This window comes from Peromyscus californicus, unplaced genomic scaffold (genome assembly GCF_007827085.1).
Source record: "Peromyscus californicus insignis strain IS unplaced genomic scaffold, ASM782708v3 Scaffold_12__1_contigs__length_115047231, whole genome shotgun sequence".
Lineage (NCBI taxonomy): Eukaryota > Metazoa > Chordata > Mammalia > Rodentia > Cricetidae > Peromyscus > Peromyscus californicus.
Genome location: NW_026294413.1, coordinates 67957280 through 67985278, shown reverse-complemented (window position 1 = coordinate 67985278; position 27999 = coordinate 67957280). Strand labels below are relative to the sequence as shown.

General features: G+C 42.4%; 2 protein-coding genes across 2 annotated transcripts; both read right to left on the bottom strand.

The window, feature by feature from the left end:
* Positions 1-5: 5 nt before the first annotated feature.
* LOC128106512 (granzyme G-like) lies at positions 6-4518 on the bottom strand. The gene is made up of 5 exons (XM_052732050.1): positions 4464-4518; positions 3302-3452; positions 876-1011; positions 413-673; positions 6-158 (listed from the first exon to the last, which is right to left on the bottom strand). Exons 1-5 carry the CDS (start codon positions 4516-4518, stop codon positions 6-8), a joined length of 756 nt encoding a protein of 251 aa, XP_052588010.1.
* A 20514-nt stretch (positions 4519-25032) lies between these two features.
* On the bottom strand, positions 25033-27673 carry LOC128106503 (granzyme F-like). The gene is made up of 4 exons (XM_052732038.1): positions 27625-27673; positions 26174-26321; positions 25572-25689; positions 25033-25185 (listed from the first exon to the last, which is right to left on the bottom strand). Exons 1-4 carry the CDS (start codon positions 27671-27673, stop codon positions 25033-25035), a joined length of 468 nt encoding a protein of 155 aa, XP_052587998.1.
* Between the last annotated feature and the right edge of the window lie 326 nt (positions 27674-27999).

The window sequence follows — 27999 nt, the reverse complement described above, 5'->3', positions numbered from 1 at the left end:
TGGGTTTAGCACCTGTTAGAAGGCTTCATGCTGCTTCTTATCCAGGGCAGGAAGGACACGACCTTAGTGAAGATTCCTGGAGCAATGCTCTTGGTTTTTCCATAGGCTAAAACTCCATAAGCTCTGTTGTCACACACGAGGGGTCCCCCCGAGTCACCCTGTGGGCAGGGAAAGGAAGAACTGAGCCCGGTTCCCTTGGCTCTGTTGTCTGTACCTCTTCCTGGGAAGGTTAACTGTTAGATCAGGGCCAGGACAGGCTTTCAAACTCCCTCAGGATCAGGGCTCTGGGAGGCCTGACTTTTGTGATGTCCCTCTTTGGTTCTAGGGCTTGAGGGTTTGGCCATTCTCACACCCAGGCCTCCCCCACGTTCCTCTCTCCCTGCATTTTGTCTGTTAAATGCTTGATTCCCACCTTGAAAGCAGCCTGTATTTTCTTTGGGTCTCCAGCACAAATCTGAATGGTCTTGATATAGCGGTGGAAACGGAGTTTGCATTTCTGGTCATCCTGGATGATCAATACAGCCTCTTGTAGGGAGGCTGCTCCTTTAGTGGCATTGAGGGACGTTGCCCCCCAGCCAGCTAGGTGGCACACGTCCCCTGGCTTCAACTGGGCATTGGCCCTGGGCAGCTTGAGTGGGCTCACAGCTTTCGTTCTAATGGCCTTCCTCTCCAGCTGATAGGGAAGAGGCAGGAGAGACCAGCTCGGCCAGGAGCCTGCTGACCTGGGACACTTTGACAACCAGGATGGCAGGGAGGGAAGGAGCAGGATGAGAGCAGGAGGGGAGGGGCAAGGCTTGCATCAAGCAGAGCAGAGGCACCAGGGCTGGTTGAGATGTGGGTGGAGGTGTGTGGATGGGGTGTGTGGCAGGTCTCACCTTTAAGAGCATGATGTCATTGGACCAGTCCTTATCATTATAGGCTGGGTGTGGGATGGCTTTTGCCACAGGGATGATCTGCTGGGTCTTCTCCTCTGTCTTGATGTTGTGGGCTCCCAGAGTGACTTTCATTGAGCTGTAGAGAGCAGAGTGGAGATGAGAGATGTGGAGTGAGAGAGGACACAGTCCAGGAGGTGTAAGAGGCAGGGTGGACAGTGAGGGGCTCTAGCTGAGGGGACTTGAGGAGACAGAAGGACCTCAGGGTTTGACCCGCTTCTCTTTGCTTCTCAAGGACATTAGGGTCCTGGGGGCTCCCTCTTGCTTCTAGACAATATTCCAAAGTTTGCGTTGACTCTTTTCCGGGAGCCTTATGGATAGCCTGCTCTGTGGTCACCTCCAGGATAATGGAAGGAAATCCACAAAGGCAGTGAGGGCTAGACTTTTTCTTTCTGAGGGTTTTAGGAATTAGTTTTAATCTATCTATGATTGGTGAAATAAGGAAATACAGATGCTTTCTGATGTTAACCTTATCTTTTTCTTCATCTTAAAGAGGGTCTCTGACTCTTTCTGTCTCTGAAGTTCTACATATCTCCACACTGCTATATTCTATACATACAGCTACATGTCTTTCTTTACGTACATATGGCCATACACCTCTATACACAGTTACATCTGTTTTCACATGACTACACATCTTTCTTTTACATACATTTCTCTTCTACATCTATTTTCCGTACAGCTTCACCTTCCTTCCCTTCACAGTTCCAAATCTCCACACAGCCACAGCTAAACATCTCATTTACATAGCTCTCTCATCATACAGCACCTTACACAGTTCCCAGGCACAGCTCCTCTATTTAGCAGCAGATGTTTACACAGCATTCTCTCTCACACTCACTCATATACACACATACTTCTACATTATTCGCTCACTCTTTATCACTCACTCCTTCACACTTCTCTCATGCTTCTTCTTCTTCTTGTTCTTCTTCTTGTTCTTGTTCTTCTTGTTCTTGTTCTTGTTCTTCTTGTTCTTGTTCTTGTTCTTGTTCTTCTTGTTCTTGTTCTTGTTCTTGTTCTTGTTCTTGTTCTTGTTCTTCTTCTTCTTCTTCTTCTTCTTCTTCTTCTTCTTCTTCTTCTTCTTCTTCTTCTTCTTCTTCTTCTTCTTCATCTCTTACCCAGCACACACACACACACACACACACACACACACACACACACACACTTCACTCACATTCTGCAGCAGCTCTCATGTAGCTCTACACAGCTGTCTCCCTCCACACTGCTGCTGCTGCTCTCTCAGCCAAACTCTGGACAATTATAAGTTACATTTCTCAGGGCCCTGCCCATTCTCAAAACACAAGATAAGCCACGTAGTTTCTCTTAGGCTAGTAATGTCGCATTGACCCATGCACGTAGCTCTAAGTTGGTGAGGGGTCCCAGACAGTAAGTCAACAGTTGGCTGAACCTTGAGCCTGCAGCATCAGCTGAGGCTGGGACTTCGTGCAAGAAGTCAATTACTGCCAGGTGGTGGTGACACACGCCTTTAATCCCAGCACTCGGGAGGCAGAGCCAGGAGGATCTCTGTGAGTTTGAGGCCAGCCTGGTCTATAGAGTGAGATCCAGGACAGGCAACAAAACAACATGGAGAACCCTGTCTCGAAAAATAAAAAAGTCAGGTACTGAGAAAATTATGTCTAAAGTTGCTTCAAGCTCTGACCTCGAATAATCAAACAACACCTGGAAAAATGACCTTGTGTATTTGTCTCTAGGGGCAACCAGTCTGCTTTGAATTTGCTCTAAAGTCTAAAGTTAGCTGTCGGTGTAAAAGGCTGTCTTTGTGACTGAGAATTCTGTCAGTCTGAATAATATAAAATATCCTAGTGTTGTTCCTATACATCAAAATTATAGTTTAAACAGAAATCATAACCTGACCATCCACAACTCTAAGTGTGCCCAAAGATGGAAAACACACTACCAAAGGGGTGTGGAAAGCACCCGACAGCTGTTCCTATAGGGAGGTATAATGGTGGCCCATGAGAAAGTTACAGACAGAAAACAACCCATTTCCACAGCCAGTGACGCTACGGCTTTGCCAGGTGGATCTCGCCATCAGGGAGTTATACATCTGATGGGTCGACTTGTCAAACACTAGTCGTCACCTGCTGTATACTCCCACAGCCCTCAGTAACTCTCAACCTGTCCTTTCACCCTCAGCCACTGCTTTAGTCTGGCCAGTGGAGCTGCTTTCTCCTCAAGGGTGCTGCTGGCTCTGACCTCTCACCCTTTGACCTCAGTGTCCCTGTTTTCAGACTTCCATTTTCACAGTCCTGCCCTCTAGTGTGCTCTCACAGGAGCATCCGCAGGTAGAGAACGGAAACACCTGTTGAGGTCTCAGAAAACACGGGCCAGCTGTTTCTCCTCACCTTCCCAGGCAGTGAGCAGCTGTCAGCACGAAGTTGTCTTGTACCAGGAATCCTCCGCAGCGACTCCTATTCCCACCAACATGCAGAGATTCAATAAATGTCATGTAGGGGCGGGAGTGGGGCTTGGCCTCATGGCCCCCGATGATCTCCTCTGAAAGAAAAAGGTAGAATATGGGGTGTCTGGGAGCAGCAGGTGAAGTCAAGAGGGAAGATCTAGGGAGAAGGTCAAGGCTATGGGATCTGCAGTTCCCCAAGCCTGTGGTGGACAGAATTCCTTGCACATGGAATAATCTTTGCTGAATCTAATTCCACAGAGCTCCTTTCCCTGCTTTACAAATACATGGAGGGACCAGCTCTGTCTTCATGATGGTAGTGACCAAGCAGGTACTGGGTGGCTTGCCTTGAGCCTTTCTTTGTTAGTGAGTCTCCCCAATCCCACCAATGTCTTGGTTGTTGCTATTTTCTCACCTTTTCCCCCCAAGCCCTATGGAGGAGGTTTTTCTAAAATTCTCTTATTCTGATGCCCAACATAACGTGTGTTCTCAGTAAATGCTTTTGGTTGCATGAATGAATGAGTACTACTTGAGCTCATGGGGTTCAGAGCCTGGGGGACATGGAGTAGTGTTCTGGCGAAGATGGGAACAACTGGGAACCTGCAGGAAGAAGTGGAGAGGCCAACCAAAACAAGACAGCAAAGCTAGTGGAGTGTGCAATGCAGGCATGTTGTCACTCAGGTCCTCTTTCTTCAGCAGGCTGAGGGCGGAGGTTTCTAAATGATGCTAATATTCTTGAGCTGGTGGTCTTACCCAATTGCAGGCTGGTCATTAAAGCTGCCCTTGCCCTGGGCTCTAGTAAAGTTAATGATGTACTTTTTAGTTTCTTTTCATTCTCTGCTACTTCTCTTTTTAGGGATTATCATCCCTTCAGGTGAGGAAGAAGAACAGGGAGAAGCTAATGCCCTCTAAGTCTTCTGAGGACACCTCCCTTCTTCAGACCTTGTTGACAATCTAGCCAGTTGTAGATTTCCAGGTCTGGGTTTGGTATGGGACCTGAGATTCAGAAACCTCCTGGTTAGGTGCAGGTCAGTTCCTGACTAGAGCTGGGCAGAGCATCTGCCTATGTATTATGGGATGGCACCTCTGGGACAGGGGTGTTCACTCACCTGCACCAGCTCCCAGTGGCAGAAGAAAGGTCAGGAGAATCAGGACTGGTGGCATCTTCCAGGAAGGCTGCTTGGGTTGGAGGAGGGCAGAGTAGACACAGTCCTTGAGGGGATGAAGGAGGTCAGTGCTCAGTGACCTCACAGACATTTTAAACCTGTGCACCTCTGCTTCTGATAGGCAGCAGTACTTAAGGACGTTTTCTGGTTTGAGGTAAAAATGACACTGTCACCACATTGACATGGGCTAAACAGGAATAAAGACCAAGAAAGCAGAGGGTGTGGAGGCTGTGGTTGAGGATGATCTGAGACCCCAGGAAGTCCACAGTGACTGCACTGAGCTAAAATTGCATCCTTTCTTATCTCTTACATTCTTCTGCATTCTGGTAAATTATCTTTTGGTTTCTTTATTTCTTTCCATTTTAAATAATACAGACAAGCCATTTACTATGAAATAGTTACAGCACTTCAAAACACAGACAAAGTTATACAGTAGTTCTTTAGAGTTGATACTGTGCCATATTTGACCAGGAAAATTTCTGTACATCATCTCATTAACCTCTAGGACTTCTGATGATACTGTGGAACCATCTGTTAGAATAGTCTGATGAATTAATATTAACTCACTCTGGTTCTCCCAAACTTCCAGGACATCACAGAGAAATCTCAAAATCAAATGTTTGCCCTCTTTTCAATGATCATGTCTTACCGTCATACATAGTTAAGTATAATGAGTCACAAATGACATGTATAGGTTACCTGTTTATTATGTTTTGCCATTTATCTCTAAACAAGAGCTTCAGGATCGAATTTAATGCTTACTAAGATCAGATCAGCACTGGCTTCCCTGCCGATGACTCCACTGGCATTTTCTACAATGCTGTCTAGGATTTTTCATAGACAAACAAGGAGCTTGGTCAGATCTTGAAGGATTATTTAGTGGGGTAGATCCAGCAATGAGAGAGACAGGGATCCAGCCCTGGAAAAGGCTGATATTGAGTGGATTGAGCTGAGGATCTGAGCTTAGAGCACAAGATGGTTAGAGCTGTGTGAGATCAGCTCTGGGAGGTGAGACAGGCTGGCCTTGCTCGAACAATAGGTGTGTGTGTGGGCACATCCAGATAACCACGGAGCACCCCAGGTTCCTGCTTTACCACCACAGCCTTATGTTTTTCAGATATTTTTGAATTTCCTCCTTTCATACTTTGTGACCAAGAGAGGGTTTCTTGTCTTAGTTGTGAACTGAAGTTCTGATATTAATTGGATCAAAATATATCATCTGGTTCGTGAGCTGTAATCCTTTGGCTTTTCTGGGTCACAAAATAACTGTTTTGGGATATACATTACTAATACAAGGTACGATGAAAATTGGTAATTCCCCCTGGGAAAGTACCCTATATAAATGACATAATATCCGCACACACAGGGAAGGAACTAAATACTTACAGAATATAATAATCTTAATTATATGGCGCCCATTTAGAGAGAATCTTTCAAAACCATGGGACAGCTCCAATTTAGTGATTTCTAATAAAGAAATTGATCACATCTAAGTAAGAGGATTTATTTTAGTATCCTTTTATCCTAAAAGTAAGGAAAGCAGTGGTGGCACACCCCTTTAATCTCAGCACTTGGGAGGCAGAGGCAGGAAGAGCTCTGTGAGTTCAAGGCCAGCTTGGTCTACAGAACAAGTTTCCAGGACAGTCAGGGCTTCCCAGCACCAGCAAGGCAGCTGGATCCTGCCCCCACCTCTGGTGGAACTCCACTGTGCTGGTGCAGTCCCCACTAGCCTGCAGGCAGGTGAGATGCCTACCTCCAGGCTGTGCCCCCACCCCCGCCAGCCACCCTGCCAAGGTCCACTCCCTCACCCAACCCAAGCACCGGAACACCCTCCCTGTGGGCAGCCCTCCCCCACAAACCCAGCAGACTACATAGGAACAGTCGCAAACCACATCAGCTGCTAAAACAGCAGACTACATAGGTCAGTTTCAAAACACAACAGCTGGAAGACCAGGCACAGGCACAAGCCACACAAGTGGAAGAACAGAGGAGTAAACACCACTGTAAGAACACATTCAACAACCAAAAGAACAAGATGACTCCACTGGAACCCAGTGATCCTACAACAGCAAAGCCTGAACATTCCAATGCAGCTGAAACACAAGACAACGACCTTAAAAATTACTTCATGAAGATGATAGAGGTTCTTAAAGAGGAAATGAAAAATTCCCTTAAAGAAGTCAAGGAAAAGACAAATAAAACATTGGAAGAAATCAATAAATCCCTTAAAGAAAGCCAAGAAAAAGCCATCAAACAGGTGAAGGAAACGGTGCACAACTTGAAAACTAAAATAGAAATAGTAAAGAAAACATGAACTGGGGAATGCTGGAAATGGAACATCTGGGGAAGCAAACGGGAACTACAGCTGGAAGCGTAACCAGCAGAATCTGAGAGATGGAAGAGAGAATCTCAGGAACTGAAGACACAATAGAGGAAATAGATTCACCAGTCAAAGAAAATGTTAAATCCAAGAAATTTCTAACGTTAAATATCCAGGAAGCCTGGGACACCATGAAAAGACCAAACCTAAGAAGAATGGGCTTTATGTGTACATTGGAAGTAAATTGGGCTTTGTTTGAAATTTTAGGCACTCTGACAATGGAATAACTATATGAGAAGATTAATATTGATCAAATTATTCAGTTTATTACTTTTCTTATCCTCATTTTACTATTTAAAAAGGTAGTCAACTTAAGTGCCAGGATAACAGTCTTAGAAAAACCTGTTAAACTGGTAAAGATGAATTATAGAGAAATTCAAATTCAGACAGAAGAAATAAATAGTGAAGTTGTTTCAAAATTGGATCATAAGGTTACAAAAAGAAAGCCAGTTTTCACACAATCACCCTTAATTTATCCGGTAGCCGTACAGCAGCTACCTGATGAAGAGAATGAACAAAATACTTGGGCTCCAGTTAAAATGTTAGACTTATGAAGATTTAAGGAGGCAATAGCATCTTATGGCATGTACTCCCCATATGTAAAGCAAATGTTAAACACCTGGTCAACTTGTAATAGGATTATACCAAAGGACTGGCGGGAATTGGCACAGGCTGTTCTTGAACCCGGACAAAATCTCCAGTGGAAAATGTGGTTCAATAATGAGGCTAAAAATATAGAAAAACAATGGAGGGATAGCGGAATACAAGTCTGCCAGGATCAGCTTATTGGAGAAGGCCAATATGCTTCAGTAGAAACACAATGTTTATATGATGTCCAAACCCTAGTTCTATGTCGAACGGCAGCTTTGAATGCATGGGACAGAGTTGAAGAACAGGAAAAAAAAACTGAGTCATTTACAAAGGTTATACAGGGCCCAAAAGAATCTTTCACAGATTTCTTACAAAGATTGACTTCAGCAGTACAGAAAATGGTCCCGAATTCAGAGGCTAGTCAGATAATAATTGAATCTTTGGCCTTTGAGAATGCAAATGCAGCATGCAAAAGAATAATCAGGCCGTGAAAGGCAAGATTTGCACCTTTGGAAGATTGGATTAGAGATACAGTTAATGTTGAAGCTTATGACCATGATGATGTGTGGGTAGGAAAAGCAATTTCAAAAGGTTTGAGAAATGTTAGATGTTTTGGATGTGGAAAGCAAGGACATTTGAAAAGGGATTGTAAACAGGTCATTCCTAGAAATAATGTTTCTTCAAGGAACACTGGCAACAGAATGCCCCTTCCTTCTGGAGTATGCAGAAGGTGTGGTAAGGAAAAACACTGGACCAACGAATGTAGATCAACAAGGGACAGACAGGGTAATCCTCTGCCTCGAGCTTCGGGAAACTCCCAGAGGGGCCTGAGGCAGGCCCCCACAGTAAATCAGTTCAAACCTTTCCTGCAGTTGTAGAGGAAACCCCTACTCAAAGCAACTAAATAACCAAATGTCTATTGGAATAAATCATGCTGGTCGGGATGATGAAACAGAGAAAATAGGAAATTCAGGAAAAAACATAAAGAAAATTTTTTGGCAAACTTCTATTAATGAACAAAGACCAAAACTAACAATAAAGATAAATGGTGTTTTGTTGTCTGGTCTGGTAGACACAGATGCTGACATTACCATAATTGCACCAGAATTTTGGCATCCAACTTGGCCTCTTCAGGAGGTAAACTTTCAACTGTTAGGAATTGGGACATTATCTCGAGTGAAACAAAGTGCAAGATGGCTTGAATGTATAGGTCCAGAAGGACAGAAAGGAAAATTAAAACCATATATGGCTAACATAGCTATGAACCTGTGGGGTCGAGACTTGTCACAACAATGGAATACTCAGATTAATATCCCTCCAATCTCAGAAACAAATCATAAATTAGTACATGTTTCTGAGAGAAATATTAAAAGATATTATTCTAATGAGTGCTCACCAGCCATCCATGTCATACAAGAACAGGGCACAACAACTGATAATTTTCCAAAAACACCAACAGCTCTACCTTTAAAATGGTCAACAGACAAGCCTGTATGGGTTCAGCAATGGCCTTTAACAACAGAGAAACTCCAGGCTTTACAAGAGCTGGTGGAAGAACAGTTAAATGCTCATCATATTGAAGAATCAACCAGCCCTTGGAATTCTCCTATATTTGTTATTAAAAAGAAATCTGGTAAATGGAGAATGGTTAACAGACCTTAGATCAATTAACAAAGTAATTCAGCCAATGGGCTCTTTACAATCTGGAATTCCTTTGCCTACTCTGTTACCAAAAGGATGGCCTCTCATAGTTATTGATTTAAAAGACTGTTTCTTTTCAATACCCTTACAAGAAAAAGACAGAGAAAGATTTGCTTTCACAGTGCCTACTTATAATAATTCTCAACCGGTTAAAAGATTTCAATGGAGGGTTCTTCCACAGGGAATGCTGAATAGCCCAACATTGTGCCAATATTTTGTAAAACAGCCATAGAAGTGGTATGTAAAAAATTTCCTAAATCTATAATTTATCATTATATGGGTGACATTTTATTAGCTGACTCAAATGCAGATACTTTAGAAAGAATGTTTGAAGAAGTAAAGAAAATTTTGCCTTGCTGGGGATTACAAATTGCTCCTGAAAAGATATAAAGAGGAGATTTTATTAATTATTTAGGATATAAAATAGAACTTCAAAAAATTAGACCTCAAAAGGTGCAAATTAGGAGAGATCGACTACAGACTCTTAATGACTTTCAAAGATTATTTGGAGACATTTCTCATCTAAGAACTATTGTTGGGATAAAAAATGATGAACTGAATAATTTGTTTAAAACCTTAGAAGGTGATAAGGACTTGAATAGTCCAAGAGAATTATCACCTGAAGCTGAGAAAGAACTGGCCTTGGTAGAAAAGAAAGTACATGAAGGGCACGTAGATCGTATTGATCCAAAGTTGGATTGCATTTTGGTTATTTTACCTTCTAGGCATTCCCCAACAGGAATATTAATGCAAAGGGAAGATATTATATTGGAATGGATATTTTTACCAAATAAACCAAATAAAAAATTAAAAACTTATGTGGAAAAAATCTTTGACTTGATTTGGAAAGGAAAATTGAGACTTTGTCAATTAGCAGGAATAGACCCAGCAGAAATTGTCGTACCATTAACTAAGGAGGACATTGAAAAATTATGGATAGAAAATGAAGCTTGGCAAAAAGCTTGTAGTAATTTTTTGGGAGAAATTAACAGCAAATATCCCAAAAGCAATAGAATTGATCTTATAAAGAGAGCTGATTGGGCCGGGCGGTGGTGGCGCACGCCTTTAATCCCAGCACTCGGGAGGCAGAGCCAGGCGGATCTCTGTGAGTTCGAGGCCAGCCTGGGCTACCAAGTGAGTCCCAGGAAAGGCGCAAAGCTACACAGAGAAACCCTGTCTCAAAAAAAAAAAAAAAAAAAAAAAAAAAAAAAAAGAGAGCTGATTGGATCTTGCCTTGAATTGTGAGGAAAAAACCCATATCTGGAGTTCATACATTTTATACAGATGCCAACAAAGAAGGAAAGGCAGGTTACAAATCAGAAAATTTAAGTAAAGTGGTTCAAAGTCCTTATAATTCAGTTCAAAAATCAGAATTGTATGCTATTCTGTTGGTATTAATGGATTTTTTAGAACCTCTCAATATAGTAACTGACTCTCAGTATGCTGAAAGAGTAGTATTACATATTGAGACTGCAGAATTTATCCACGATGCTTCAGAATTAACTTCATTATTTATTCAATTACAAGATACAATCAGAAAAAGGAGTCATCCTTTATATATCCGATCCCATACTGGTCTGCCAGGCCCTCTAGCACAAGGCAATGATGAGATTGATAAATTATTGATAGGAAATGTGGTGGAGGCCTCAGAATTTCATAAAAAAAACCATCATGTCAATAGTAAAGATTTAAAAAAGGATTTTTCCATAACCTGGCAACAAGCCAAAGAAATAGTAAAGAAATGTCCTACTTGTTCCTTCTACAATCAAACACCATTACCAGCAGGATGTAACCCAAAGGGTACTCAGAGGAATGAAATCTGGCAGATGGACATGTTTCACTTTGCAGAATTTGGAAAATTGAAATATGTACATCACACTATCGATACTTATTCAGGATTTCAATGGGCAACTGCTTTGAGTTCTGAAAAAGCTGATTCTGTAATCACTCATTTGCTAGAAGTTATGGCCATTATGGGTATACCTGCACAAATCAAAACTGATAATGCTCCATCATATGTCTCTGTTAAAATGAAACAGTTTTTTGCTTATTATAATATAAACTATGTTACAGGTATACCACATAATCCTACAGGTCAAGCAGTTATAGAAAGATCAAACAGAACTCTAAAGGATATGCTAAATAAACAAAAAGGAGTAGCAAAAACCCCCAGAAATAGACTACATAATGCTCTATTAACTTTGAATTTTCTCAATGCCAATGAGAAAGGAACAACAGCTGCAGAGAGACATTGGATAATAGAAAAAACTACAGAATTAAATCAACCTATATACTTTAAGGATGTGTTGACCTCAGAATGGAAACCAGGATATGTGTTACATTGGGGACGAGGTTTTGCTTTTGTTTCTAAAGGAGAAGATAAGCTGTGGGTACCATCAAAATTGATAAAGGTTCGATTTGAACAAGAGAGACCTCTTAATTAGAGGAGGTGATAGTTCATCAACTACCGTAAACATCCAATTTAAACTAACTTACACCAGTAACACATGCCTTTTCATTTAATCAGATAACTTGTCAAAAAGGAACATCCCCAAAAAACCTTGGGGAAAGGTTTTTGTTTTTGTTTTTTAGGAGAATGAAGGTTAAGGAATTTGAAGAACACTGTACAAATGAGACAACTGAAGAAAAGGGACAAATCGTCTATCCTAAGAAACAGAGTGAAATGGCGTATGGGTATGTTATCTAAAAGAATTTTATGTCTTCCTAAATGTTTGTTTCTGTTTTTCTTTAAAGATTTAACACTATTGGTCTTCTAATAGTCCCAGTTCAATTAAAATTTAAAGCTGAGTTTGGAGTTGGAAAATGGCTCTCTCCTTCTTTAAACTCAAGCATGTTGTTAAAAGGAAAATGCAGACTCCCTGTATCATGCCAGAAGAAAAGAGCCATCTTCTGCTATGGGACAGGAGAAATTCCAAATTAATTAAGGGACTATTCTATTACTAATCTCAACTCTTTGATTCTATTCTGATTCTTTAAACTTTTCTTAAAGTATAAATTTTATATCAAAATTTACAAGATTAATATATATATATATATATATACATTTTAAACTTTGTTAAGATATAAATGGTCATATAGAGTACTAACTAATTCTAAAAAGTTGCATATATAGTCTTTGTGTTTGAGTCTCTTTTCAGTTTTTTGCAGGAAATCATGGTCAGGCCTAACATCAACTGAAGTCTCCAGGAAGAAGATGGGGCCCCACAACAACAACAATTCCACGTGGACAATAATAATATCACTAAGCTGACAAACATCATCTACAGATCAGCTTTGAACTACAAGGTGCTCATAGCAATTTTGAGATGACTAGCTGAAAGGATCCAGTCTCAAAGACTACTTGAATAAGGACTTGAGATAAACCCTGAACTTTGGCATTATACACAGACTGGATAACGACGGATATAGTTACCTTTCCTAGAATTTGACAATTAACCTAAAATTTTTCTTTTCAGGATAAAGATACCTTCGCCCATACCCAGCAGGAAGCAATTTCAAGAATACAACGCCCACATTCCTAAAGAGGTGGTGTGGAACGGGTGGTTTTTTGGGTCTTTTAATGGGTTTTGGGTCTGGGATAATTTTCATTGATTGGGGGGTTGGTTACAAGTTGTTGTCAAGGGTTAGGAAAAAGGCTAAGCAAAGGAGATTAGATTTAAGGTTCTTGTTTAAAAAAAAGAGAAAGAAAGAAGAAGAAAAAGACAATTACTAGTTTTAAATACTTTACATTGGATTGGATTGTTTTATATTGTATACAAATTATATATATTGAAATTGATATTGTTAGAAAATGCTTTATGCATATTTCTAATTGTACCATTCATGTAACAATGTAATGCAATTTTCTGATCCTTGAATGTTATTATTACCAACTATTAGGATATAAAGAAATGAAGGTTAGTAGTTAGACATTACAATAGAACTTGTAGTCATATGTTTTAAAAATTGAGCAGATATATTTTAGACAGGTCATCTTCAAATCCTTCAGAGATCTACAGAATATGGCATTTAAAATGTTTTAATAACTTAGAAAATTTTTCTTTTTTGAGATATGTTGGCTCCTGGCAGTACCAATCTACTTCAGAGAAAATATGGATATTGAAGAAACTGCGTATGGAGTTAACTTTCATTGTGGCAAAAGTTAGCCACTGGACAACAAAGTATCCTCAAATCAACTGCTGACAAAATGGACAGACAGGACATGAAACAAAGGACTACTGATTCTTGCCAAAACAAGTGTGGTTATGGCTTTATCAAAAGGCATCTTCTGAGGCCAGGACAATATGGCACCATCCCTGAAGTGGCCTTCTCAATTTGGAAAAGGTACAGTGCCCTTTTCTTTGAAGGCAGCTGAACAGGCAGTGGGCCGATGGCCTCTGATGTGCAATGGAACAGCAGCTGAAACAGTTATTCTTGAAGAGTAAGTAAGCTCACGCCTCTCAATAGTAGACTGGCATTTGATAGAGTGATGTGGAGAAGAACGGGATGCTGAGATGAAGCTATATATACACAGCCAAGAAGAATGGACAGCTGAATTAAAAAACCATCAACATTTTCCAGAATTTAAAATCCTGAATCATAACATGACACTAGTGGAATTCAGGTGTTTCTGGTACATGGACTGCTCTCACCCAATGTGAGGTTGAACTGTTGACCTTGTGTACATCCTACTTCACAAATGAGTCTGTCAAATATGCTAAGCCTATAGGATGAAGATGATGCCCCCAAACTGCGGAGAAACCTCAGATGATTGTCCAGGCAGCTGACTGCTTCTGTCAACTCACAATTTTTTGGAAGTTGCTTGCATATACTTCCCGTTTTTATTTTTTTGTTAGCTAGTATTATTTCCTTCTTGGGTCTCTGAGGGAGTTGAAGATTAGTTAGTTATAGTTGAAGATTAATTAGGATAGAAAGTGAATTAGATACAATAGAATAGATAATGGAATTATTTTCTCTGAATTTGTCAAATACAAATGAACTTATATTGTATATAGTTATTGTACTTTTGTATATAGTTTTTCTTATGTTAGTTATAAGCTTTTTCTTTTTTTCTTTTTATTAAAATAGAAAAGGGGAAATATGGTGATATTTTATTTGTATTAAAATGTTATTTGTATGTTAATAAATAAAGTTGCCTGGGGGTCAGAGCTATTAGCAAGCCATAGGAAAGCAGGGCAGTGGTGGTGTACTCTTGTAATCCCAGCACTTGGTAGGCAGAGCTGGGTAAGTCTCTGTGTGTTCATGGATACAGCCATTATTGGATACACATGCCTTTAATCAATACCAATCATGGAAAACCTGGAGGCCTATACAGACAGGCCGTGAGGAGGCGGTCATGTGGTTGGGTTTACAACCAATGAGAAGGCAGAATAGGAATTCTATATGAAGACTTTAACACAGGGGTAGCTCTGGTTCGGAGAGGTAGGACCACCACAGGAGGAAGGGTAAGGTTTTAGCTCTTAGCTCTGACCTCTTGGCTTTCTTCTTTGCATTGGTTCTGTGTTTCTTATTTAATAAGAAGGTTGGTTACATCTACATGACCCCAAAAATTCTACCAGAGAACTCCTACAGCTGATAAACACCTTCGGCAATGTGGCAGAATACAAGATTAACTAAAAAAAAAATCAATAGCCCTCCTATATACAAATGATAAATGGTCTGAGAATGAAATCAGGGAAACGTCACCCTTTACAATAGCCACAAAGAACATAAAATATCTTGGAGTAACTCTAACCAAACAAGTGAAAGACCTGTATGACAAGAACTCTAAGTCTCTGAAGAAAGAAATTGAAGATATCAGAAAATGGAAAGACCTCCCATGCTTTTGGATAGATAGAACCAACATAATAAAAATGGCAATCTTACCAAAAGCAATCTACAGATTCAACGAAATTCTCATCAAAATCCCACCACAATCCTTCACAGAACAATACTCAACTTCATAGAAAAAAAAACCTCAGGATAGCCAAAACAATCTTATACAATAAAGGATCCTTTGGAGGCATCACCATCCCTGACTTCAAGCTCTACTATAGAGCTATAGTAACAAAAACAGCTTATTGTTATTGGCATAAAGACAGACACTTGGATCAATAGAATCGAAGACCCTGACATTAATCCACACACCTATGAACACCTGATTTTAGACAAGGGGCCAAAAAATATACAATGGAGAAACGAAAGCATCTTTAACAAATGGTGCTGATATAACTGGATGGCAGCATGTAGAAGAATACAAATAGATCCACATCTATCACCATGCACAAAACTAAAGTTCAAGTGGATCAAAGACTTCAATATAAATCCAGTTACACTGAACCTGATAGAAGAGAAAGTGGGAAGTAGCCTTGAATGTATTGGCACAGGAAACCACATCCTAAATACAACACTGGTAGCACAGATACTGAGAGCAAAAGTTAATAAATGGGACCTCCTGAAACTGAGAAGTTTCTGTAAGGCAAAAGACACAGTAAATAAGACAAAACGACAGTCCACAGAATGGGAAAAGGTCTTCACCAACCCTACATCTGAAAGAGGGCTGATCTCCAAAATATATGAAGAGCTCAAGAAACTAGGCATCAAAATATAAAATAATCCAATTTAAAAAAATGGGGCACATATCGAAACAAAGAATTCTCAACAGAAGACTCTCAAATGGCCAAAAGACAAAGAATCACTCAACATCCTTAGCCATCAGGGAAATGTAAATCAAAACAATTCTGAGATACCATCTTACACCTGTCAGAATGGTTAGATCAAAAACGCTGATGACAGCCTATGCTGGAGAGGATGTGGAGTAAGGGGAACACTCCTCCACTGTTGGTGAGAGTGCAAACTTGTACAGCCACTTTGGAAATCAGTATGGCAGTTTCTCAGAAAGCTGGGAATCAATCTATTTCATGATCTAGCAATACCACTCTTAGGAATATACTCAAAAAATGCACATTCATACCATAAAAACATTTCCACAACTATGTTAATAGCATTATTTGTAATAGCCAGAATCTAGAAACAAACTAGATGTCCCTCAAATGAAGAATGGATAAAGAAAATGTGCTACATTTACACAATGGAGTATTAACCAGCTGTAAAAAACAATGACATCATGAAATTTGCAGGCAAATGGACAGAACTAGAAAAAACCATCCTGAGTGAGGTAACCCAGACCCCCCCAAAGACAAACACTGTATGTACTCACTCATAAGTGGATATTAGACATAAGCAAAGGATAACCAGGATACAATCCACAACCTCAGAGAAGTTAGATAAGAAGGAGGACCCTAAGAGAGACAAACATGGATTACCCTAGGAAGGGGAAATAGATAAGCTCTCCAGAGTAAATTGGGAGTGTGGGGGAAGGGGAGGAGCCAAGGAGAGGTGGCATGAGAACATGAGGGAATGGGATGGTCAAGTTGGGGGGAGGGACAGAGAGAGAGAGCGAGGAAGGAAATATCTTAATAGAAGGAGCCATCGTGGGGTTAGGGAGAAACTTGGTGCTAGGGATATTCCAAGGAACCCACAAAGATGACCCCTGCTAAGACTCCAAGCAATAGTGGAGAGGGTCCCTGAACTGGCCTTGCTCTGTAATCAGATCGATGACTACCCTAATTATCATCATAGAACCTTCATCCAGGAGCTGCGGGAAACAGATGCAGAGATCCACAGCTAATCACTGGGTGGAGCACCTGGAATCCAGTTGAAGAGAGGGAGGAGGGATTATGTGAGCAGAGATCATGATGGGGAAACCCACAGGACAGCTGACCCAAGCTAGTTGGAGCTCACAGATTCTGGACTGACAGCTGGGGAACCTGCATGTGCCTGAACTAGCATGTGAGACCACTGGCAGTGGGACCAGGATTTATCCCTAGTGCATGAAATGACTTTTTGGAGCCCATTCCCTGTGGAGGGATACTTTGCTCAGCCTTGATACAGGGAGGAGGGGCTTGGTCCTGCCTCAAATGATGTGCCAGACTTTGTTGACTTCCCATAGGAGGCCTTACCCTCTCTGAAAAGTGGATGAGGTGTGGTGGGGGGAAAGTAGAGAGTGAGCAGGAGGAGGGGAGGGAGGGAGAACTGTGGTTGATATGTAAAAAGGAAAAAAAACCTTTTAATTAAAAAATAATACTACAGAGCCATAGTGATAAAGAACTCCTGGTACTGGGGCAAAAATAGGCAAGAAGATACATGACTAGGATAGAGGTGCTGGCATAAAGTGGCAAAGCTATGCCCACTTAATTTTTGACAAAAGAGGCAAAAAATTAAAAAAAAATCTTTGAAAAAGATTCCACAAATGGTGCTGTCAGAACTGGATATACCTGGAGAGGAATGAAATATGAATCTCATCCTTAACCTTCTACAAAAATCATTTAAATGGATCAAAGCCTTAGTTTAAAACCAGAAACACGCCCGGGCGGTGGTGGCGCACGCCTTTAATCCCAGCACTCGGGAGGCAGAGGCTGGCGGATCTCTGTGAGTTCGAGGCCAGCCTGGGCTACCAAGTGAGTTCCAGGAAAGGCGCAAAGCTACACAGAGAAACCCTGTCTCGAAAAACAAAACAAAACAAAAAAAAAAACCAGAAACACAAATTTTAGAAGAAAACCCAGGGGAAACCCTTTATGATATTGAGAAGATCTAGAACATTTTAAACAGAGCACCAAAGGCAGAAGAACTAGCCCAAAGCATCAATAGGTGGAATGCTATGAAAATAAAGTTTCTGTATGAAAGACCCTAACCCTTCAGGCTTACACCCCCCCAAGCCCCAGGAGAATAAGGAACTAAAAAGAAAACTAGGGCAACCTGACTCAGCCATTATTCAACCACCCCTACAATGTAACAATGTAAAAAGATTTCTGTTAAGAGATATGCTCAACTGTGACTGGAATAGTGTAAACTCCACTCCCCCCCTTGAGGTTTGGGGAAAAATGTGCACATTGACATAACTGTACCCCCTCTGTGATTACTCTGTGACCAGACCATGATCTTATGAAATTAGCCTCTAGACATAAATCAACTGAAACGAAATTGTATGGGAATTGTAATCTTGTGGCTTTTGTGGGTTTTTCCTTTAAAAGTGCCTATGTGACTGTAGTGCGATGCAACTCTTGCTCCCAGGACAAGAGTTTGCCCGACTGTACAGCCGCTTCAATAAAAACCTCTTGCTATTGCATCAACTGGACCGGAGTCTGGGCGCCCACTCGAGACCCTAAACTTTGGGGTCCAACACTGTACATACAGCAAAGGAAGCATTAATGGCTGTCCCCTGACAGGAAGACCAAGGATGTTGTTGTTCTGTCCACAAGACTATTTGTCTCAACAGTCCACATCCAGTGCTGGAGTTCTGAAGGATTCCTAGAGAGCTGCTGGACTCACCAGAGATGGAATCCTAAAGAAGTAAGTTCTATAACCAAAAAAGGAATGCCTCAGCAACAAGGTGGATGTAGTTTCCAGAAAGCATGAGAACAAGGAGGCAAAAAGCAAAATCTTCCTTCTTCCATTTTTTTTTTTTTGCATGGGCTGCCATGGGAAAGTGGGACCTGGATTTGTGATGGATCTCCTACCTCAAATAATCTAATCAAGAAAAACACTCCCAGGTGTGCCCAGCTGCTTGGGTTTTAGCTCCTTCCAAATGCAGTGTAGCTGACAACCAAGATCAGCCATCACAGGCTATTATTCAAAATATGCAAAGAATTTCAGAAATTAAACACCAAGGAAATAAAACTGACAGTCAACAAATGGGCAAGTGAAAGAAATAGGCAATAAGAAAGAAAGAATGAAAAAGAATGTACAAACAAAAAAAAAATCCAATAAATATTTTAAAAAGCATTCAATATCCATTCCTAATTATGAGCTATACTACAGAGCTATGGTAATGGACACCATATGGTACTGGCATAAAAGCAGACATGTTGACCAATGGAATTGAAGACACAAACATAAATTCACACACCTATGAATACTTGATTTTTTATAAAGAAGCCAGAAATGCACACTGGAAAAAAAAACAACATCTGGTGCTGGTCTCAGTGGATGTTTGCATGTAGAAGAATGAAAAATATTCTTATTTATCACCCTATACAAAATTCAAGTCCAAGCAGATCAATGACCAGATACACTGAACCTGATAGAAGAGAAAGTGGAGAATAGCCTTGAATGCATCAGCACAGGAGACAACTTCCTGAAGACCCCGGATAGCAGAGGCACTAAGATCAACTATTAGTAAATGGGACCCCATGAAACTGAAAAGCTTCTGTAAGGCAAAGGACACAGTCAGTAGGAAAAATGGCAGCCTACAGCATGGGAAAAGATTTTCACCAACTCCACATCTGACAGAAGGCTAATATCCAAAATATGTAAAGAAATCAAGAAACTTAGCCATCAACTAATCAAATCATCCAACTAAAAATGGGGTACAGATCTAAACAGAGAATTTTCAATAGAGTAATCATAACTGGCTGAGAAACATTAAAAAATGTTTAATATCCTTAGCCATCAGGGAAACGCAAACCAAAACTGCTTTGAAATTCCATCTTACACCTATCAGAATGGCTAAGATCAGTAACAAAGGTTACAGCTCAGGCTGGCTAGGATGTGGAGCAAGGGGAACACTTCTCCAATGCTGATGGGATGCAAACTTGTATAGTTACCATGGAAATCAATATGGCAGTTTCTCAGAAAACTGGGAATTGATCTATCTGAAGACCAAACTATACCACTATACCAAATTAGCCACTCCTGGGCATATACACAAAGGATGCTCTATCCTACCACAAGGACACTTGCTTAACTATGTTTATAGTAGTTTTAAAGAAATAATAGCCAGAAACTGAAAACAACCTAGATGTCCTTCAACAGAATAATGGATAAAGAAAATGTGGTACATTTGTACAATGGAGTATTACTCAGCTGTAAAAAAACAAGACATCATGAAATTTGTAGGAAAATGGATGAAACTAGAAAAACAATCATCCTGAATGAGGTAACCCAGACCCAGAAAGACAAACATGGTATATACTCATTTATAAGTGGATATTAGCTGTTAAGTAAAAGATAATCATGCTACAATCCACAGCCCCAGAGAGGCTAAGTAACAAGGACTCAACGGGAAGTGCTGTGGGATGGTCTGTATGTCAAATTGCTCTGATTGGTCAATAAATAAAACAATGATTGGCCAGTGGCCAGACAGGAAGTATAGGCGGGACAAGGAGAGAGGAGAATTCTGGGAAGTGGAAGGCTGAGTGAGGGGGACACTGCCAGCCGCAGCCATGACAAGCAGCATGTGAAGATGCCGGTAAGCCACGAGCCACGTGGCAAGGTATAGATTTATAGAAATGGATTAATTTAAGATATAAGAACAGTTAACAAGAAGCCTGCCACGGCCATACAATTTGTAAACAATATAAGTCTCTGTGTTTACTTGGTTGGGTCTGAGCGGCTGTGGGACTGGCAGGTGACAGAGATTTGTCCTGACTGTGGGAAAGGCAGGAAAACTCCAGCCACAAATGGTGCCCAACGTGTTGACAAGAGTTTCCACCTAAAACCTGAGTAAAAAGATTCTAAAACAAACTAAAAACAGTTCCTAGTTGTTTCTCTCAAGTTAGCGGCAGCCTGCGTGTTTGAGCTACTATGGCACGTTCCTGGTGTGTGTGCTCGACCTGCAGTATGGCAGGAATGAGGCCTCTGCAAGTGGCACATTAAGCTGTGTGGTGGATTTAGCCTTTGCTAGTGCAAAACAAAAAAAGAGGTTTCTGGGCTACACGATGCTTTGATAGAAACATAGACCCACTATTTCTGAGAGTTGATGGCTCCCAGAGCTGGTGGAAAACGTACCACCGCCATGTTGGGAAGCTGAGGTGGGCGGAGCCAGCAGCCATAGCACCGTTTCAGTCTTACAAATGCTGGAAAACTCTAGCTACAGTTTAGGCGGACCACTTGGATTTCCCTGTGAAAGGGAGATAGTGTTGTGGAATATTTAACTATGTAAAGATGTGTGGCATTTGTTTATGCTGTAGAATATTACTGTAATTGTGTAAAGGTGTGTTACATTTGTTTCTGCTGCATTTGTTTAACGATGATGTAAGGATGTGTTGCTGTTGCACCTTGCCTGCACTTGATTGGTCTGATAAAGAGATGAATGGCCAGTAGCCAAGCAGGAGAGGGAAAGGCAGGGCTGGTGGGCAGAGAGAATAAATAGGAGGAATCTTGAGAGGAAGGAAGAGAAGAAGGAGGAGAGAAGGAGTAGAGAACTAGGAGAAAGACAAGGACATGCCCAGGGCCAGAAGCCAGGCACCTGCCAGACAGACAGACAGACATAGAGACAGCGGGAAAAGTAGGACATACAGAAGGAAAATGTAAAAAGCACCAAGGCAAAAGGTAGATAAAGAGAAACAGGTTAATTTAAGTTAAAAGAGCTAGCCAGAAATGAGCCTAAGCTAAGCTGAGCATTCAAAACTAATAAGAAGTCTCCATGTCTTGATTTGGGAGCTGGGTGGTAGACCCAAAAGAAAAAGGCTGCTGCAAGATAGAATAGATTTTGAAGATGGACTGGGTTCGGGTGGGTATGGGAACTGGAGGGATCAATCAGGTGTAGGATTTGGAGGGAGTGGAGATTGGGGGAGAAGATTGGAATTTGGGGGTGATGTGGAAACCTACTCTAGTAGAAACTCCCTGGAGTCTATGAGGGTGACCTTAGAGAAGATGCCTTGGGGAATACAGTGCCTGAACTGTCCATCTTCTGTAACTAGTCAAGGCTTCCAGTCGTGGGACTGGAACCCCAGCTCAACCACAAAACATTCAACCTACAATTTGTCCTGCCTGTGCTAGAGTGTTGGTGGAGCAGAACAGGTGACCAGACAGTGACTGGTCCACTTGAGGCCCATGCCTGACACTGCCTGGATGGCCAAGAACCAGAGGTTGGATGGCCCAAAGACCTAGGGTAGAACCAAACATGAATTGGCAAAAAAGTCAATGAAATGAATCCTAATGATATTCTGCTATGCTCATAGATTGGTTCCCAGCCCATTCATCATCAGAGAGGCTCCTCCAGTGACTGATTGTAACAGATGCAGAATCCCACACCCAAAAATTAGGCCGAGTTCAAGGAACCCTGCAGAAAGGGGGTGAAAGGATATAGGAGCCAGAGGGTTCAAGGACACTAGAAAAACATGCTTGACTTAGTTAGGGTTTCTATTGCTGTGAAGTGACACCATGACCATGGCTACTCTTCTAAAGAAAACATTAAATTGACGTGGCTTACTTAACAGTTTCAGAGGTTCAGTCCATTATCATCATGACTAGGAACGTGGGGGCCATAGAGGCAGATGAGGTGCTGGAGCTGAGAGCGTTGTATCTTAGCATAGGAGCCCTCAAAGTCTGCTCCCACAGTGACACACTTCCTCCAACAAGTCCATACCCACTTTCTAATAGTGCCACTCCCTATGAAATTATGGGAGCCAGTTACATTCAAACTACCACAATTGGCAATAGAACCAACATAGCAGGCCTCATAGTGGCTCAAGAGATTGAAGTGACACTCAAGGAGCCAGCATGGGTCTGCACTAGATCCTCCCCATACATTCTGTGGTTCTTTTTGTGAGACTCCTAACAGTGGGAGTAGGTGTGTCTATGACTCCTTTGCCTGCTCTTGGGACCCTTTTCCTCCTTCTGGGTTGCTTCCTCCAGCCTTGATATGAGGGTTTGTGCCTAGTCTTATTGTATCTTGTTAAGCCATATTAGGTTGATCTCCTTGGGGTGCCTGCTCTTTTCTGAAGTGAAGTAGAGGACAAGAGGATCTGGGGGAGGCAGGAGGTGGGGCAGACAGGGATGAGTGGATGGAGAGAAAATTGTGAGCGGGATGTAAGGTATGTGAGACGTATATACAAAAGTACAATTCACTAGTGGTGCTGTTCTAGGGACGTAAATAGGGTCACATGGGTCACAATGAAACGTATGATAATTCAGGTGGAGTGGCCAGTGTGGTGAGAACTTTTTCAGCTGAGGACTCAGAGGCTTTCAAATAGAGGATTGGGGAATTGGTGAGTTGAGATGTGGTTGTGGCTTGTTTTTTTTTTGTCTCTCTGAATTTTCAGTATTTACACCACTATCTGGATCCAGGTTTTTTATTTTAAGACCTTTAGAAATTCAAACAACAGGCCAGGTCTGTGGTTTGAATGTGAAGCAGGCTACAGCCACTCTGCTTGCCTTTCTCCTGCCCACCTCCTTCACAAGGGCTCCACATGAGGTACAATGAAGACCACAGCACTGGAAGGTTTCCAACTTTCTTCCAATTCCATACACTGCTTTTCTGAACTAAAGAAGATTATGCCCATGTCTTTATAAGAATAGAGAGAATTTAATCATTTTTAAAACATTACATTTTTGTGAATTGCAAATATAGATCCATTTGTGCCACACTGACCTGTCTAGTGAAACAAGAGAATGAGGGTGAAGAAGGAGTCTACTGTGTACCTGATAGAAATCAGGATCTACGAATGTTGGTTGATGATGTCAAAAAGATACTTCCAGCCTAGCATCCCTTGGATCCCTCTGGTTCATAAACTGCTATAATTCATGTTGCCAGCAGGGGGAAGCAGGGTTTCCAAGCTGAGCCAGGGCTGTTGAGTGACTGGAGGTCATGGCTGAGCCTCTCCTTGGAAGACTTGGGTTGGAACAGGGCTGAGCTTGGCCTAGGTGGGAAGGGTGATCATCAGGTGACTGGCAGGCTAAGTCTAACTGGACTAAGAGGTAGAGGAGATTCCAAGTGTTTGGAACTTATAAATGAGTAAAAGGCTGGTTTAAATCAGGGCTGAGGAGGTGGGGCTGGCACAGGTGGCTGGAGGAAGTCATGTGGAAAACACTGGAAGGCCAGCAAGGGGGACAGAAGTTGCCTGAGATCTGTGCTGGGTGGGGAAACGGCACCCAGGTGAGCCTGGGGCCACCAGAGGGATGTCTCAGCCTTCCAGACTGCAGACAGTTCAGGTGGTGAGAGTCACCTGACCTGCTAGAGAGATGAGAGGTCCTGAAAATAGGAAACTGATTCCCAAGGCCTTCTAAATTCCCAGAGTCCAATCTCCCTTCACCCCAATGCCTTGTTCAATTATCTTGATGAAGGTGGTTTAGAAATGGTAGCTTTCCTGGTCCTGAGGAGGTTCTTTTGTGGAGGGCTAAGTATGAAAAGGAATGACTGAGTATAGACTCCTGATTGTGTTGCAAGAAAACCAACCTTGAAGAGCTGGGTCTTAAATTATGCATGTAGTTGGATATCGTGGCACACCCCTTTAATCTCATCCCTTGGGAAGCATATGCAGCAGATCTCTGTAAAGTTCAGGCCAGCCAGAGCTGTATAGTGAGATCCTACCTCAAAAGTAAAAACAGCTCTCTCCGTATTCTCTCTGTACTTTCCTGCTGCTAGGTCTCTCTGTCTCTCTTTCTCTGTCTCTCTGTCTCTGTCTCTGTTTCTCTCTGTCCTTCTCTCTCCTAATAAAGCTCTAAAAAGGTAAAAATAAATAAATAAATAAACAAATAAATAAATAAATAAATAAAAAACAACCCGCCAAGTCCACCATGTATGGGGTGATGAATATGTGGAATTGTCTAGCCTGAAGTTCCAGGTGAGGGAGGGGCTGGGGAAGAAGGAAGAAGAAAAGCCCAGAACTGACAAGAGAGTCTGCCTGGATCACCGAGGTGCACATGAGAGACGCTCAAACAATAAAGGACGTCAGTTGTATTCACCGAGGACATCAATTTATTATGAATTTTCACCTTTGCTGCCCACTCCATGTGGTTCTGGCCTGTGTCCAGACAAGCTGGTAGGAACAGCTGGTTTTAGCACCTGTTAGAAGGCTTCATGCTTCTTCTTATCCACTGCAGGAAGGACACGACCTTAGTGAAGATTCCTGGAGCGATGGTCTTGTTTTTCACATAGGCTAAAACTCCATAAGCTCTGTTGTCACATACGAGAGGTCCTCCAGAGTCACCCTGTGGGCAGGGAAAGGAAGAACTGAGTCTGGTTCCTTGACTCTGCCGTCTGTACTTCCTCCTCGGAAGGTTAACTGTTAGATCGGGTCCAGGACCGGTTTTCAAACTCCCTCAGGATCAGGGCTCCAGGGAGACCCGACTTTTCCTTCTAGCTCAGTCCAAGGCTCTCCCTGAAGTCCTCAGGGATGCTCTGATAATTTATGCTGCTTTGGGAAGGTAGATGTTTCCCACCTTCCATACTTTCTAACCCACAGAGGGACTCAAAGCTGCACTTTTGGGATGTCTCTGCTCTGATCTGGGGCTTGAGGGTTTGGCCATTCTCACACCCAGGCCTCCCCCACGTTCCTTTCTCCCTGCATTTTGTCTGTTAAATGCTTGATCCCCACCTTGAAAGCAGCCTGTATTTCCTTTGGGTCTCCAGCACAAATCTGAATGGTCTTGATATAGCGGTGGAAGCGGAGTTTGCATTTCTGGTCATCCTGGATGATCAATACAGCCTCTTGTCTCGATGTTGTGGGCTCCCAGAGTGACTGTCATTGAGCTGTAGAGAGCAGAGTGGAGATGAGAGATGTGGAGTGAGAGAGGACACAGTCCAGGAGGTGTAAGAGGCAGGGAGGGCAGGGATGGGCTCTAGCTGAGGGGACTTGAGGAGACAGGAGGACCTCAGGGTTTGACCTGCTGCTCTGCTTCTCAAGAACTTTAGAGTCCTGGAGGCTCCCTCTTGCTTCTAGGAAATATTCCAAAGTTTGCACTGACTCACAATGTGTCCTTTCAACCTCAGCCACTGCTTTAGTCTGGCCAGTGGAGCTACTTTCAACTCAAGTGTGCTGCTAGCTCTGACTTCTCACCCTTTGACCTCAGTGTCTTTGTTTTCAGACATCTATTTGCACAGTCCTACCCTCTAGTGTGCTCTCAGGAGCATCCACAAGTAGAGGATGGAAACACCTGTTGGGGTCTCAGAAAACACGGGCTAGCTGCTTCTCCTCACCTTCCTAGGCAGTGAGCAGCTGTCAGCACGAAATTGTCTTTCACCAGGAACCCTCCACAGAGCATCATCTTACCATCATCCAGAAATGTAACATAAGCCATGTAGGGGCGGGAGTGGGGTTTGACCTCATGGCCCCCGATGATCTCCTCTGAAAGAAAAGGCTAGAATATGGGTGCCTGCGAGCAGCAGGTGAGGTCAGGAGGGAATATCCAGGGAGAGGGTGAAGACTATGGGATCTGCAGTTCCCTAAGCCTGTGGTGAACATAATTCCTTATACATAGAATAATCTTTGCTGAATCTTAAGCCTAGAGCCCTATTCTGAGAAGGGGTGGGTGGCACTTGTCCTCCAGCCCCTCCTTTATGAACATGTGCACGGACCAGCTCTATCTTCTTGATGATAGAGGTCAAGAGGATCCTGGTAGGCTCGCCTATGTTCTTTTTGTTAGTGAGTCTCCCAATCCCGCTCATGTCTTGGTTGTTATTTTCTCAACTGCAGAGGGGGATTTTCTAAAATTCTCCTATTCTGGTGCCCAACACATCTTGTGTTCTTAGTAAATGCTTTTGGCTGCATGGATGAATGACTTCTACTTAGCTGGAGGCCTGGTGGTTCAGAGCTCATGGGATTCAGAGCCTAGGGGACATTGGAGTAGTGTGCTGGCAAAGATGGGAATAGCTGGTGACCTGCAGGAAGAAGTGGAGAGGCCAACCAAAACAAGACTGCAAAGCTAGTGGAGTGTGCAATGCAGGCATCTGTCCCCCTGGGCCTCCTTCTTTAGCTGGCTGAGTGTGGAGGTTACTGAATGATGCTAATATTCTTTCCTTCCTTCCTTCCTTCCTTCCTTCCTTCCTTCCTTCCTTCCTTCCTTCCTTCCTTCCTTTCCTTTTCTCTCTTTCTTTCTGCCTTTCTTTTTTTTTTTTTTTTCCTGAGACAGGGTTTCTTTGTGTAGTTTGGTTCCTGTCCTGGATCTCACTCTGTAGACCATGCTGGCCTCAAACTCACAGAGATCCGCCTGGCTGTGCCTCCTGGGTGCTGGGATTAAAGGCGTGCGCCACTGCTGCTGGGCTTTGATGCTAATATTCTTGAGCTGGTGGCCTTACCTTACCCCACTGCAGGCTGGTCATTAAAGCTGCCCTTGCCCTGGGCTCAAGTAAGTTTAATGATGTACTTTTTAATTTTCTTTGCATTCTCTGCTACTTCTCTTTTTAGGGATTATCATCTCTCCCTAGGGAAAAGCTAATGCGCACTATGTCTTCTGAGGACACCTCCCTTCTTCAGACCCTGTTGAAAATCTAGCCAGTGACAGATTTCCAGGTCTGGGTTTGGTATGAAACCTGAGATTCAGAAACCTCCTGGTTAGGTGCAGGTCAGTTCCTGACTAGAGCTGGGCAGAGCATCTGCCAATGTATTATGGGATGGCATCTCTGGGACAGGGGTGTTCACTCATCTGCACCAGCTCCAAGTGGCAGAAACAAGGTCAGGAGAATCAGGACTGGTGGCATCTTCCAGGAAGGCTGCTTGGGTTGGAGGAGGGCAGAGTAGACACAGTCCTTGAAGGGATGAAGGAGGTCAGTGCTCAGTGACCTCACAGGCATTCTAAACATGTGCATCTCTGTGCTAATTGGCTTTATTAGTTAAGGATGTTTTCTGATTTGGGTAAAATGACACTGTTACCGCATTGACATCTTATGAGCTAAGCTGAGAGAATGACCAAGAATGTAGAGGGTAAAGAGGCTGTGGTTCAAAGATACCCACACAACAGACTGCCAGCAATGGTCGAGAGACAGCCCTAACTGACCTACTCTGGTGATGGGATGGCCAAACACCC